This window comes from Strongylocentrotus purpuratus, unplaced genomic scaffold, assembly GCF_000002235.5.
Source record: "Strongylocentrotus purpuratus isolate Spur 01 unplaced genomic scaffold, Spur_5.0 spur5_scaffold_12, whole genome shotgun sequence".
NCBI classification, from domain to species: domain Eukaryota; kingdom Metazoa; phylum Echinodermata; class Echinoidea; order Camarodonta; family Strongylocentrotidae; genus Strongylocentrotus; species Strongylocentrotus purpuratus.
In genome coordinates, this window is record NW_022145597.1 from 23,220,129 (window position 1) to 23,236,001 (window position 15,873).

The 15,873-nt window shown below is 37.1% G+C and overlaps 2 protein-coding genes across 2 annotated transcripts in view; one reads left to right on the forward strand and one right to left on the reverse strand.

The window, feature by feature from the left end:
- LOC115922714 (disks large 1 tumor suppressor protein-like) overlaps nt 1-9,848 on the reverse strand; it is a 48,025-nt gene extending 38,177 nt beyond the window's left edge. Inside the window, exon 1 of the mRNA XM_030982150.1 lies at nt 9,736-9,848. Within this exon, the coding sequence (XP_030838010.1) occupies nt 9,736-9,754 (19 nt within the window). The 5' untranslated portion in view covers nt 9,755-9,848. The remainder of the gene's footprint in view (nt 1-9,735) is intronic.
- Nucleotides 9,849-10,181: 333 nt separating this feature from the next.
- LOC577600 (transmembrane protein 126A) lies at nt 10,182-14,618 on the forward strand. Its single transcript, XM_030982149.1, has 4 exons — nt 10,182-10,294; nt 11,695-11,828; nt 12,470-12,723; nt 13,841-14,618. The coding sequence occupies exons 2-4, from the start codon at nt 11,713-11,715 to the stop codon at nt 14,101-14,103; spliced, it is 633 nt and encodes a 210-aa protein (XP_030838009.1). The 5' UTR covers nt 10,182-10,294; nt 11,695-11,712; the 3' UTR covers nt 14,104-14,618.
- The last annotated feature ends 1,255 nt before the right edge of the window (nt 14,619-15,873 follow it).

Sequence of the window (15,873 nt, forward strand, 5' to 3'; positions counted from 1 at the left end):
ATTTTTATTATAAATACATTAAAAAGATCTTATTTTGATACAAGCTTTATCTTTTTTTTTAAATACTGCATATATTAAAATGGTTCATGTTTATACAGGGTGTATATGTAAATAAGGCCTCTTAACATCAACAAACTTCTCTCTAAACTTACGTTTCAGTGTGATGGTCGTATCTACCGCATCAATATCATCCTCATAACTTGACTGAGACATGACTTAATCACTTCGATCCTGCACTAAAGTACCCTGCAAACACCATACACCATACACCGTACATGGGTAAGGAACAATCCCTTTCCACCACTAGTCGAAACTTACTACAATGTATGTGCATACAAATTCTGTAGATTGTCTAAAGTGCGAAGCTTGGAAATGCTTTATTTAACCAGGCTGCATGTACTTGTGTCAAAGTTCACCTGTTGATTGTACATGTGAATGGCTGATAAATACAATTAGTTAATTATTACGTATCAAGTACTGATTTTGTTTGTGTATGATATGAACACCATGACCTATACTAAAGGGTCAGAATCTCAGAACTTCAAATGTGTGTGGTACGACAAACCGTGCTCATATTGCAGTCACATGGACAAAAATATCTAGTCACAAACCAGTATAAGACTACACTTTAAGTATAATAAATCAATGTGTATTGGAAGAATGAACTGAAATTTTATCTCAGCCTCATCGAATGTTTAATGACATGGAATCTCCCCAGAGACTCATTCTTTAACATTTTCTTCAATCTTTATTTCTTTTCAATTTCACATCCTGTAAATCTTCCTGTATAAGACGCAATACAAGGTGTGTTGACTCACCATTCGAAATCTAGAACAACACATCATGTACCCGTAATGGCCAGATTTCTGTTTTGACTGTTGGGAAAATTTGTCTGTCATCTTAAGTTTTAAAAACGACAATGTTACTATTATTTGTTGGTTGGTTTTAATAGAAGCAGAAAAATGAGAGGAATAGGTCAGTGAAAGTTTGAGCAAAACCCCATTCAAAATAGGGAAGTTATGAATTTTTCAAAGTGCGATATATCAAACACAGTCGAGACCCTCTCCAATGTGCCCTGCATTTATGTACAGAAATTCCTTACAGTTTCATTTTCTTAGTTATTATGAGGGAATAGATTTGTTTAATAATTCATACAGACATTACATAAACAAATATTTGCAATAATTATATCTACACTGTACGATGCATGTATGATTGAAAAATGGTCTTTGGGGAATAAAATATTAATAGAAAGTTCAGATTTTTTTTTTTTATAGTACAGAGCAAATGATAGGGAATCTCTCTCGAGATACTTCACCGAGTTCTGCAGAACATCACTTTACCAGGGTACTACCCTCCCAGCAACACCCCCCCCCCCCCTTCCCCCAGTTCAAAGTAGGTCAATGACTTTTGCCCCCTCCCTGCCATCTAGCTAGACAGGATGCAGGATATGACTTGCAAGGTTTCATGCCAGACAGTTAGTCCTTCATTGCTTCAAAAACAATCCCTTCGAAGCCTTGGACAATTTTATTTGAAAACATTAACGGTTGAGTTTATCATTCTCATACTGAAACCCTTGGTTTAAAAACCCCTTCTTAATCACCAAATTTTTGAACAATTCACTTTCATGAATGAAATTTAGGCAAAGCCTGGAAGTAGTCCAGAGTTTTTTAAAGGCCTACCAGTGAATCAGTTTTCCTCCTCAATTTGGCAACAATTATTTGTATTTTCTACTCTTCATAGTTTGAAAAAACAAAATTAAAAATGTGTACAAAAAAGAAAGTCTGAAGGTAATGTAGATGTAAATTACGCTAACAAAAATCATCAAGAAATTGCCAATATGTTCATTTAAATAGCAATGCTGTGTTGCTACTTTTTCTTGTTTCATTGATAAATTACATGAGGCATGACTTATCACCCATGGATAGTCCTTATGTTTATGTACAGTGTACATGTACTATACTTCTTCATATGACACAATTGTACAGTTTCTGTTATAATGGAGGGGGGGGGGGGGGGAGGGGGGAGGGGGGGAGGGGGGGTACAGTGTAGGTACATGTACATGTACATGCATAATTTATACAGTGTATATTTCTGTTTCTGTTTCGGTTGCGTCAGTATCCTTATAAGTACTTTATTTTATAGACTTTCTTTAGTTTCATCATGGTCAAAACTTGTATTCTTTAGCAGATTTGTATATATACTGAAAAGATTATAAAATGAAAATGATATATGCTTAAATTACCAGAAAAGGAAAACAACTCTGTAAAAACCCATACAGGGTACATGTATGTTGTCCCTAAAATAAGTCTGCTGGATTTTGTACATGTGCAAAAGCGTTAATCACCCACACAAGGCTAAATGTGGAATGTAAAGTATGTGAGTCTGGTCTGAAAATGGGATAGTTGATGGGGTCAACAGAGGTCATGGGCAATAAGCCTGCACTATTACAATACTCCACAATAGGCGTGTCTGCACTATCTCGAGATTGCCAAATATCCAGCTATTTTGAACTATCCCGATCGAAACTATCCAGCTATTTGCGTCTTCATTAGACCGAAGTGGCAAATTAGCTGGATAGTTGGTCGGGATAATATCCCAAGATATCTCGGTCTAGTTTGCAAAATATCCTTCTATTTCCGAACTAGCGGGATAGTTTGCGACCGTCTTCATTAGACCGAAGTACGGAGTCAATTATCCCGATCCCATCATGCACAACGATTTCCGGTTCGCACATGCGATCTATACCGCTCAGCGCTGACCTCGCAACCACTGACCTCGAGTAAACACGGAAAACCGCAAACTAGACCGAGATATCTTGGGATATTATCCCGACCAACTATCCAGCTAATTTGCTACTTCGGTCTAATGAAGACGCAAATAAACTGGATAGTTTGCGATCGGGATAATTCAAATAGCTGGATATTTGGCAATCTCGAGATAGTGCAGACACGCCTCATGTACATACAATGTACACTGTAGTGTAGGATGCAAGACAAATTTTGAAAATAAAACGGGTGTGTGCTTGAGTGTGTACATTTGTACTACCCTGTACATGTAGGCTAAACTTTGCAAAATGGATTGGAGGTCAAACAAGGAAAAAGAGAAGGATCTAAATGTATGTAGCTTTCTGGTGCAGTACACTCATGCACAAAGCTTGTTTTGACTCACTGAAGAATACATGCCTTTGAATCATTATTGTCAATATTGTTGGCCTGACAAATGTACAAACATGTACAGGTATGTACAATAGACTTGGCTGACAGTGACACAGTTGTATGGACTTGTGATATAGGCCTACACGTACATACTACATGTACACCCACTATACAGTGTTATGAACATACTACATGTACTGTACGACTAAATAAAAGTTTTCTCAGGATACGCACAATACTGAACTTCAAAAGCAATTTTGATTTGCATAAATACATGTACATGTACATGTATTACATATGTAGACAAGTATGTAGGCCTGAATGTACATGTACATGTAAGCCTGTATTGTTGAAATACAACTGTATTACAGCTGAAGAATAACATAATGGCAGTATGATGTTCTAGTGTAATGCCAATAGACTGGCTTACAAATATACTCAAATTGTATGCATACTTTAAAACAAAATAGTTTTTAAAAAAATTAAAATTTAATGCTTCCTGGGAGCATCTTATTTACTGGGCATAAACCACAAATATGTTTAAATAAAATAGTTGTTCTTTGACAAACTGAAACTGAAAGCGTTTCTGAGGTTGCCTGACATACCAACAAGTGAAATATGCAGACTGGATTCCAAGCATTGTAGCTCTTTCATTAATGACAGGTTTAATTGAATACCTCGTCACTACAGGTACAGTGTAAGTCTTCAGAAAAAGAAAAAAACATACATTTGAATTTATAAATAAGTAAACTGGTGTATATTTTTTTAAATTACTGACCCTGAAATTACATGAATAATTTCTATTAAAACTTGAAAACTTGTCACAAATAGTGTGACTAGACATTAATCAATACTAGAGATACAGGTCTGATACACAAGCCCACAATAAATTCCAACACATGCTTTGCAAACAACATGTTGTAGACCTACTGACAGAGCATTTTAAATTGTACATGAACCAGTGCATGGGCTAATGCTAAAGGGGTTACACAAAAATGTCAACTGAATTCTACATGGGAAATTGAATCAACATTTATCGAGATAGATGCTGCAGCGATCGACGGAAGATAGAGACGGCAAGTGTGTGCACTGAGCGAGGGAGCTCTGCATACTGCATCTCAATGAAGCCAATTAACACAAAGACGAAGAGTCCAAACCTGTGTAACTCATATCAATTCCGCTCGTCTATTTCCGAGCCCGCCGCCGCAGAAAAACATTTCGATTGAAATGGAGACCAAATCTTCAAATCATTTACTTGTCACAGTAACTCACTCAGTCACAGAGCAGCAGGAGTTTACCGGTACAAGGAAAGGATGTTGGTGAAAGCTGGAAGCATCCTGTGATTAATTGGGCATATATTTAGAAGGGTAGTAGCCTAGTACAGTAGAGTAGGAGAATGTTAAATGTAGGATTGTATTGGTTAACTGCAATGCATGCTGGAGCAAATTTTCTGAATACAATTTACTGCAAAAGCTCTATGTATAACAAGACATGTATTAGTAAAGTGCACTGGGTATGCCTGGTTGTACATGTATGTCATTTTATTTTGTAGCGGTTATTTTAGGCCGTTTACAGCATCATCATGTACATGTAGAAACTAGGCTTTACTCACCACTTCCCAGTAAAGTGATTTAAAAGTCATTTGTATTTAGGACAGTGGTCTTGGTCGGCTGATCATCTCCCTTACAGTTGTATTAGAAAATTTGTTGTGAAACATGTCTTGAAAGACCACTGGTCTATAACAATGTATGTACAGTGGCTACTTTTTGTTTTGGATGGCCTCTGAGAACCAGCCCTGCTGAGAACAGGTATCTCTCTAAAATTCTTAACCCCTTCCATGCTGTGGTCAGCACATCCTGTCCCAGATTTGTAATGCTGAATAATGTGTCGAAAAAGGAAAGGCTAGTTAGGCTACTCTAATCTTTCTCCTTTAAAAACAATCTGTGACTTTGGTCAATCCATTGAGGAATTTATTTCCATACTTTCCTCTTCAAAATCTAGGAATAATAACACTCAAATATTTTCCAATTCCAAAATGGTTATTTGTAATAATTGCTCAAAAAACTTGGTGGCGCAGAATACATGTACTGTACAGTTGTAGGTGAAGATGTGCCCCCTCCCATCTCCCCTCCCCCTCCCTGACCCCTTGAGCGGGACAATTTTTCACATTTTCCAGCATGTTTTCAGGCAACGTTTATTTTCATGCAGTTTTACCTTATGGACCTGCTAAGGCTGCTATTAAGGAAAACAGCACCTTTGAATATATTCACACCCCCACCCACCCACCGTGCATCATACATCAGACAGGCTTTATTGATGACAGGCTGCCTTAGACTCCAGTCAGACTTTTTTTTAACACTCAAGCACATTTCAATAGGCTTTGATCATGTACGTACAAAAACCCCTTGGTGGGGTACCGTAAATCTCCGCGTATAAGACGCACCTTTTTACCACCGAAAAATTTAACTCTAAGTTGGACTTAAACATTATAGAGAGCCATTTGTAGCTTTAAAAATGAAATATATTAAAAAGCAAAAATTCAAGTAAATATAGACTTTTCATAAATTCCACATCAAGAACATGAAATCTCCTTGGAAATAGAACATATAAATGATTTGAATCAACGTTTTATGCCTTTTAAAATAAATTTTACAAAATATTTTACAAAATATTTTCAAAGATGCTAATTGTTAAAGCGATCCGGTAACTTTGTCTGAGATTCTGAAAAAAAATCCTGGATTTGGCTCAGGCTGCAATGATATTTATAGACTTTTAGGAAAGTCTGGAACCCTATGACTTTAACAAGCCGATCGTCTGTCTGATTATCAAGATATTTATGATTGGATATCGTAACCAAATTTTGCATTTTCCTAACGGTTTTCATTACACTGCAGTCTATTGAGGAAAACGAGTCTAGTAAAACCGGTCATTCAAGATTTTTTTACTTTTTTGAGGCACTTCTTGATCATTTTGAAGTGATTTCTTTAGGGCTTCAATATTAAACCATATCACAGACACTGATAACACGTAGGGACGTGCATCTCAGATTTAACATTGTTAAACGATGCCTTTAAGTTCAACTTAGGATCTTTGTGAAACACCCCCATGGACATGTAACCATCGTTAATGTGACAAGGGTTTGCACCTACAGACTAGCTTGCAAGCCCACTCTCACCTGTCCCATAATGTTGGCAATGATTACGCATCAGACTAACCTATAGCCTTCCTAATTTTAGGAGGCATGCCATTTTCCGCAGCTGATCCGACCCATAAATCTTGCAAAAGATGCATGTACACAGAGGTGTAAAGTGCAAATGTCAACATAGAAAGTGTGCATGTAGGTTGATGTATTTTGTGAAAAGTTTATACTTGACAGGAATAATGCATTTTTCATCAGCTATTCAGTTACTCAATCGATCAATCAAACAAATTAGCAACAATAATTTGAACAGTAAAGTTTAGGCCAACAAACATGTACATGTTTTATATACCCTTTTTTCTGAACATATAAACTACCATACTACATGTATTATTACAAACATACACTGTACATCATATTGTAAGACATATACATGTATGTACCGGTACCTGAAAATCATACAAAACGCTTTTAAATAAATAAAAAATGGAATTCCTGCCTACCCATTATTCTTCCTTTTTTTTTGTATTGCTCTTTTGACGATTGCTTCATGTCAATTTCCTGAACTAGCTAAATTCTTAAAATAATTTCAACCCTGGATCACAATATCAAACCCCAAATCCCCAATCCTAACTCTAGGCTAACCAACATGTAATATATGTAAAACCCTAATGCAACCCTAAACTTATAATATACAGTACATGTACAGTATACAATGGAATAAAGCCAAGAGCAATTGTCGCTAGAGAAAACGTCAGAACTCAGAAGGACAGACAAGTAAAACCTACTTTAGCTCAAAATGAAAATCCCCAAATGCAAAGTTTAAACAAGTCATACTTTGCGGGACGGGATGATGTCTATTATTAGGGTACAGTGTGTACATGTACCTGGTCCTGTATACCAGTAGGCTATGGTGGATTTTATTTTTTGCTAAAATCCAGAGGCTTCTTAGCTTTTCGAAGTTAAGTAGTGATACACTGTACGTTCGATTCTAAGCCTTTTTTTTAATGTGCAGACTGGGAGCAATATTTTGAAAACTGTTGTAATATGTCTGATATTGTTTTTCTCCATTAAAACAAAATTTGTATTCTGAATATTGTAACTTTTGTAGAAAATGTTATCATTCGATTTATTACTCTGCAGTCTGCACCCAAATGTTGTTCATCCAACATTTGTGAATTTGAAACTGATAAAATGGTGCATAATCTTATTCTTAACCCGTTGTCTCATGGAACAGAGTGGTCCCTGTGTAATGCGTATGGGAATGACAAACAAAACAATACACACTAAGCCTGTTAATACACACAAGATAATATGATGACATAATTAATGTAGGTACAGTACATGGCATTTAAAACAAAATATCAGATGTACAACAGCATACAGTTTTATCTCATCATTACGGCAATCTTTTCTAGCCAAGCATCAGGCGATACATACAGTAGTTCACTCTTCAGGAGCAAGGGCCTAAGGCCAGGGGCTTTGTGTGTATGTGACTCACAATCTCACCAAAGAGACATTTCGAGGAAACTGCAGGAGTTGATTCAACGATTACTCATCATTATGTGATTTCATTCCAACGGGAGAGGTTGGACCATTCATTGCAGTCGACTGTATTTTACAGCTTATTGCACAGTTAACAGGCAAAATCTTCACCCAGAACTATATTGGCTGATCTATAAATTATAAAATGTATCTTTATTGGTAGGGTCTCACATGTACAACTGTAGAGGTGGTCCTTCAAGAGCAAATACTATATAGACTGCCAAAACTTTTTTCTTATCAACTTGCAAAAATTTCAGTGCTGTATTAATTCTTATAGATACCGGTATGAAGGGGTGACCAAAGTTCGCGGATATTTTTCTTTTCTTGCACATTACAAAAGATCCAGATCAACATATATCATGTTCCATACGTCATAAGATTCGTAATTTATCATATAATCAGATTATATAACATTCCAAGGCTTTATTTACTTCAAATCAATGATAAGACGAGAATATCGGAAGCCTTACCACTACCGACGTCCGTCAAAAAGTGTGACCTAAGTTCGCGCATGATATTTACTGCCCTCTTGTGATGGGCTTTATATATGTAAACATTCCAAAAAGTTACGTAGTTTCAATCAGAAGCCGAACTTTATATTGAAACTTTGAAAAAGATAATAATTTCTCTCTATCATTGAAATAGTGCCCGATAAAAATACCCTCGTTAATTTTTGCAACTAAAAGACAATATTTGTCAATGTTTATGTGTTAATGACAATGTAGTCCCTATCTGCATGTCATTTGTTTGTTTGAAAAAATTATCATGTGTCTCCTTTTTATATGTCAGCCATACACGAGTTCTCGCTCTTTTCTCTCTTTGTCTCTCCACTTTCCCCTTTTAAATTTGTATTCTTACGAAACCCATAGATTCATTGAAATTCACAAACACAGATACGGTGGAAGCAGGCGCGCAGGTTCTGTTTTTTGCGTAAGAAATTGGAATTTTATCATTATTTTTTGGAGTCAATCCCTCTAATAAACTGATTTTCATATAAAAAAAACACAATTTGTTGTGATATAAAGGGTGAAAAAGCTAGCTTATTCACATTTTTATGTCGCATTTTGACCTTTGGAGTTGTCGACGGTGCTCAAAGATTTCGTTGTCTCAGTCCCACACAGGCATCGCGTATCGTTCTCCTCTTATAAAGCGCTTTTAGTGTTAGTACGCGAACTTTGGTCACGCGCGAACTTTGGTCACACCACCATACAACAAAACATACAACAAAATACTTAGTTTTTCACCTTTCAAATTGGCAAAATGGCAGGTTGCATACCACAACACAGGCCGCGCACAGCCACAGTACTACAACATTACAAATAGAAAGAAATAGAGTCTGTCTAGATCTTTATCTACATATACATAATCTAGATTTAGATCTAGACTAGGGTCTAGGGCCTAGGATCTATATTAAACAACCCATACCGGTAATAAGAAAATGCCATCGGGATAGGACTATCGAAATTGTCATAACCACACACACATATAAATGTATGGTTCCCAAACAAGTGGACCAGTCCTTTCAGAAGTAGTAGAAATCTAATTGTTACTTTAATGTCTTGTTAAATGTAGTTTAGACTTCTAACGTTAGGCCTACAGACAGACTGTACAGTTAATCTTTTCTTTTCCTTTTTTTAAAGATGGGTTCACTAGATCTAGAACAGTTCTAGCCAATCTATATCTAGGTTTAAGTGTGAGGGGAAGTCAAATGACATACTCAATTTAAATGTCAACTCAATAATAATGATACTTCTTGACTCATACATTAATTAAAGATACATCTTAAAATCAAACAACAACAAAAATCAGAAGAAATTAAAACAAATGAAACTTGAAATGAAAGTCTGTTTTCATCTGTTCAATTTTAATAAGAAAAGAAACTTTTCCACAAACCTTGCTTTCGCACAGGCATATTCACTGGAAAATCCACCGTTGATTGAGGAAGAATTCAACAAACGAGTAAAATATCCAAAAATAATCCACAAATTTAGGTCGAAATAGTAGCTTGTCTTGCAACATGCAACAGTTGCCAGTAATTTTTTCTCCGAACTCTGGTGAGCTTTCCTGCCTAGACCAGCGGGGTTGAAACAGTGAGGACTGCCTACGCCTTTCGTTGAACTAGCTGCTCTTTTATGAGGGCGTTACTCCACCTTAAATATCCAAGAAAGCAGCATCAAAATCCGGAATAAATCAAGATATCCGTGAAAATATGATCACAGATGATATGAGTGATTGATTCAAAGGATGAACTACCCTAGTTATCACGAAAACTGTAGAGGCAATCGCTTGTTGTTATTTACTGCCGAAACGAGAAATCGCTCGAGTGACAATATGGCGACCTTGTAAATTGACGATCACGTGACCCGCGTGACCTGGAGAATTTCCGCATGTTTTTGCTGCGTTCCTGATGAAAGAAATCCTGTTTATTTACCTGAAGACATCAACGATAGTGGTAAGTAATCGGTTACACATGCAAAGAAATGAAGAGATCACGGGAAAATGCTGTATAAGTCGTTGAATTTCTATAGGAATTCGGCTACGTGCAGTAAAGTGCAGACGAGGTTCAATCCTGGTCCCATACATAGACATTTATGTAAGATTTTGACATTGCGAAATGTGTTATTGATATTTATTGTCATTTAGGCCTAGACTATGTCTTATAAATAATATTGTTTCTCTTTTAATCTGAATTACAAGCTAGTACTAGTAGATCTAGACCTACTTATCAATTTGATATGTCGACATGCTCAAATTCAATAAATTGTCAGGATTGATTAATTTGATTGTCAAATCAAAGAAAAACATGATTCAATAAGAAATGTTAGATTTGGAAGTCTGATCTGGGCAGCATTTCACAAAACAGTCATTTTACAGGTACGCGAACAACCATTGACATGCCTAGGTCTATTTAATTTAACATGCATTGCACTGAGATGTTAGCGAACTTGTACTTGGGTCTAGACTAGACCCAGTTTTGTGAAATAATGCGTTGAAAGACACAAGTTGAAAAAGTTATATTTTGATAGATTCATTGGTCCAAATTAAGATTTATGATCCAAAAAAGCCTGAAATTTTTTTTTTATTCCAGAGGGTTCATATTAATTCCAAAGATGAATAGAATTCATACTCGTAAATAGAAAATAGAAGCCAATTTCCATTTCTGGAATACTTGAACTTACTGTTCCTTAAACCTTTTTAATGATGAACTGTATTTAGCTACATATAGGGTTGACGTCCGAGTTCTGGACATAAGTTGATATGCCTTTATGTCCAGTTTCTGGTCATTTGGCACTCCAGCAAAGCATAGAGAGTCAATGCTAAAGCGTATTGACCTCTAGCACTGCATACATGCTGTGGGACAGGGACCTAGAAGTCTATACACAAATATACACACCACACAATATCGCATAGACTGTACACAATCATGTCGATGCAGCTGTAAGCAAAGTTTGACATTAGACTTACAATTTGATTTTTTAAATTATTCTTTTTAACATCAGTAAGTTAAACAAAATATATTTTACTGCTATTTAGGTGTCATCGATTGTCACTAAAGTACTGATTTTTAGTGAAATCAGTTGAGTTTTGTACAGTGGTGTTTGAAATGTTGAGAATCAAAAGCACAGCTTTTACTACACAGGCAGGATAGTGATGCTCCTATGTGTGGTCATTTGGTAGTGCTCCAGCAGTATATGTGGTCTGTGGGAGCTGCTCTTTAATTTACTTTAAATTTAGCATTTTGCCAGAGCCTATCCAGCCTATTGTGTCATTGTGTAAAAGTGCTCTTACCATTCTTTTTTTTCTTCTTCTCCTTTATTAAATATCTTCATATGTATTGCTTGTATAATGCAGGGCTGAGCTATTATTAGTATGACAACAGTACCACAGCAGCTGAAGGACTCGAAGGAGCAACGAGAGGTCATCTCGGTGTCGGCAGCGCTGAAAGAACAATATGATGCTATCAAGGCTCTAGGAGGACCAAAAGCGTAAGCTCGGGAGATCCACCCATATTTCAGTTTCTTTAATCATAGCAGCTTGGGAAGATATTTAATCATGTTATTAAACATGTGACAGGGTTTTGCAATGAAAACTAAGTGGATTCCAAAGAGAAGTTTAAGTCCTGGTCAAGGTATAAAAGATTTGTTCATTCTTTTTATGTTCTAGTGTGGAAGAATATGATAGTATAAATGTCATGTGTAACTTTAGAGAGTAAATATTTTTGATTTTAGAGCTTCTTTCGCCTGGGTTGTGATTCAGACTCAGCCTAGTTGATCTGGTTCCTAGACCTCCTGACCCTAGATAACACAACCAACTACCTTGACAGCTCATTCATCCATAATCTGACACTGGAATAATAATGTATAATAAAATCAGTGATTGTAGTTTATTAAATCATGAATAAATAAAGTTGGTCAAACTATCTGCTGTACATGTGTAACCTGTTCCTGGATAACTTAACCCGGTCTAGCTGTCACGGATGCATGGTCAGGTGATCCAGAGCCAAAGCAGTCGGTCCTCTGGTTGCTTTCTAACAAGCATTGATGCTTTCTTAGCAGTCCGGTAAAATAACCACCACACACACTAACACACACAATAAAGAGTTCACATTCTCGCCTTTCTTCTTCAGATGGCCTTTCGTGCAGGGCAACCCCCTGGTTGCCTTCAACACCGGTCTTGTAGGTCTGGTGTCCAACTCGTTCTTCCGGCGCATGCTGATGGTCCGAAAGGGCCTCGTCCTCTCTAGCCTCCCCATGGCCGTCATCCCAGGCATCACCATGACCCTCATCTACCCCATCTTAATCAGCAATCCAATCCTGGTGGGGGACCTGAAGTGCCCTCTGTGTGCCTCTCTCAGGGCAGGCGCCTTGGGGCTAACCTTGGGTAAGTTTAGAAGAAGCAGTAGGCCTGTCTTCATCAGCTCGAGATTGCCAAATAGCTCGCTATTTCTGATTTGGGAAATAAGCCCGAAGTTACAAATCGCGTCTTCATCAGCTTGAGACTCGACCTCGAGAATTAGCTCAACATATTTTGCTCAGTGTTCTCCCATAGTACAAGTCTTCGGGCTGGTGAAGACGCACTGGACAAATAGTGGGGTATTTTGGCAAATTGCATAATATTTTGCAAACTAGCCCAAGATATCTTGGGATGATTGTCTCGACCAAACTTCCCTCCAATTGGGACTGCGGGCTGATGAAGACGCAAATTAGCTGGATAATTAGCGATCGGGATAGTTAAAAAAGCGGGTTACTTGGCAATCTCGAGCTGATGATGACAGGCCTAGTGTAATTGTTTAGATGTCTTGCCTCCCTATCATCTTTGTAAACCTTAATCTGATATCCATCCTTGGAAATTTTTAAGAAGCAAAAATGTGATGGTCATCGGATTTACAAATTTGCAGATGGGGAAAAACAAAATGGGTTGTCGGATTTCCAAATCTTGGGACAGATGTTCACGTTTCCTTCTCACAAAGCAAATAATCAATATTTCAGAAATTTTGTTTTTATCGTCATATCCCCATGGTCCTCTCAAGCATTCAAATCTAACCACCACAAGACTTTGGGTACTTGAAAAGAGAAAAGCAGTGTCAATAAAATGCTTCATACCCCAGTTTACAGGCAGGACTGACACCAGACCGAGAAACACTTGTTCATTACGGGACGGTTTAGATTGGGTAAATGTGCAATTTTAAATCAATATATGTTCTCACCTACCCTAAGCTATATTCATAGGTCAACTGCTTTGAATGATTTCTTGTTTAAGATGAAGAGAAAGAATTCTCCTCTGGAGTACAGTGAGTGCCATGCTGGGTCTCAGGACCAGGATGTAAACCAGTCCTTTCTGTTCTTGTTATCCCGATGAAATATGTTTTAAAAAAATAAATAAATAAATAAACAGACAACTTTTTCATCATCCTCAGTCAAGTGACTAAACTACTCAAATATGAGACCCCTCAATCTCTAGCCACTTATCCCATTTTTTTGCCTTTTTCTTACAACAGGTTCTATCTACCCGTTCCTGCTGGCGATCCCACTCAACTCAGCCCTGGCCATCAACTACGCCACCATCGAGGTCCCTATGTTTTCCAAGAAGTCCAGTTTCAATGAGGCTCTCCAGTTCTGGCAGAGGAAGGTGCGTTACTTCAAGGGCCAGTTCATCAGCATCGCCATCTTCCAGATGTTCTTGTTTGCATTTGTGGCGGACAGGCAGTTCAGATTAGCGCACACGGAGCTGGACGTGCAGTTCGTGAAGGAGGAGAGATGATGAAAGGTGCCATGTAGTCGGCAACAGTATTATACGACGATCCACAAATTCAGAGAATATTTTCTTGGTGTGGCACATGTTTATATGGAGCTGCATGTGTGTGAACTGGTGGAAGGAATAGCCAGGAGCGCTGATTCCAAAGACGTTTTCAACCAGTGTCCAAATTAGTCCAAATGCACTGTTTACTTTAAAAACTGTCACATGGATGAAATGTTCGCGAATTTTGTTAGTGGTCCAGTTTGCAAAATTACATGTTTTGCCAAATAATGTACTCAGAATTTAAACGACACCAAATTTTGTGATTCCTAATTTTGTTGTTGTTGATTTTTTGTTGTTGCAGTGAAATGGCTGCCCTTGGCATTTTGCAAAAGTTTCTGTTCTCACAGTAAGCTTTTATTTATCGCCAATTTTGTGCATTGTAGGTTCTCGAAGTTTGCAGTCAGTAGTAAATTTCATGCCTACAGTTTCAACCAATCAGAGGCCTGATTCTGTGGTACATGTATATCATAAGCCCTACATGTATATGTTGCTGACTAACAATAAACAGAAATTGACATAGAAAAGAAGGTGATTACAGTGACGGCATACCCGAACGTAAAGAAATAAGGTACTCGCGCCAAAATCTGTTTACTATTTGTTTAACTCTGTTACGAAAGGGATATGATTCAGATTAATCTTGGGACATGCCATGGTCTATTTGCAATCTAATTTTCTATGTTTGAAGCCAGGAGGGTGTTAACTCATATAATTTTACATAGAGTGCGCTCTTTTAACTCCAAACATATGATTTTATATTAAACATATGTATAAAGCTCTATGAGTACTTTGTATTCACATTATATGATTATTAAATCATGTTGAAACAGTACATTTTATCCTTTGTGTTAATAGTAATAGTGTGCATGTTTTTGTATTTGTGTTTTATATGCTGTATGCTCAATATACTTGAAATGAAGTGTTGAGAGAAGTGAAAGGAGATGAGAGAAAGAATGAAAAATGAAATAGCTGATAGCTGGAAGAAGCAATGTGAGCCAAAACAAAAAAGATAGAGAAATATTGTGAGGGTAAAAGGCAGGTTAAACAGAGATTAAAAGCAGAATGAAGAAACCAGTGCAAAAATGTAAGGAATGAGCATAGAAAGAGAAAATGAAAGAGCACCCCCCCCCCCCAAAAAAAAAAAAAAAAACACACACACACAACAACAACAACAACAACAACATGGGGGAAATGTAATTCTAATCAATACCACAAAAAAATAATTATACTGGCAGTCGGTGGTATGTGGGGATGTCATTTAATATATAATGTTTTGAACAGGAGATGGCGCTACTCCACCAATTTGAATTGGTACGACTATTTCGAGTCACAAGAAGTGAATCCGTCCAGCAGAAGGTGGGAGTTGCAATAAACACAGTTTCATGGATTAAAATATACTGTTATTAGTAATATATTGTATTATTACTATATAGAAACGCTCTGAATCACAGAGATATGTTTGATCAAGATTTGTACATGGCGCATACAATAGTAGTTGCGAAAACTTAGAACTAGTAAGTGGTGGACAATCACGTATTAATAAGTACAGAAATATAATTTTGCACAGCATATACGCTCTTTAGAAAAACATCCGAAGGACTAAAATGTTTAATAATGGAAATCAGGCTAATCATCAATTAATTAATGATACTAGTGAGCCAGTTGAGTGACAAGTTCTCGATGGTTATCGAGCGATGCCACCCAAAGTTCAAGGCGTAAACATTTTCCGCATCG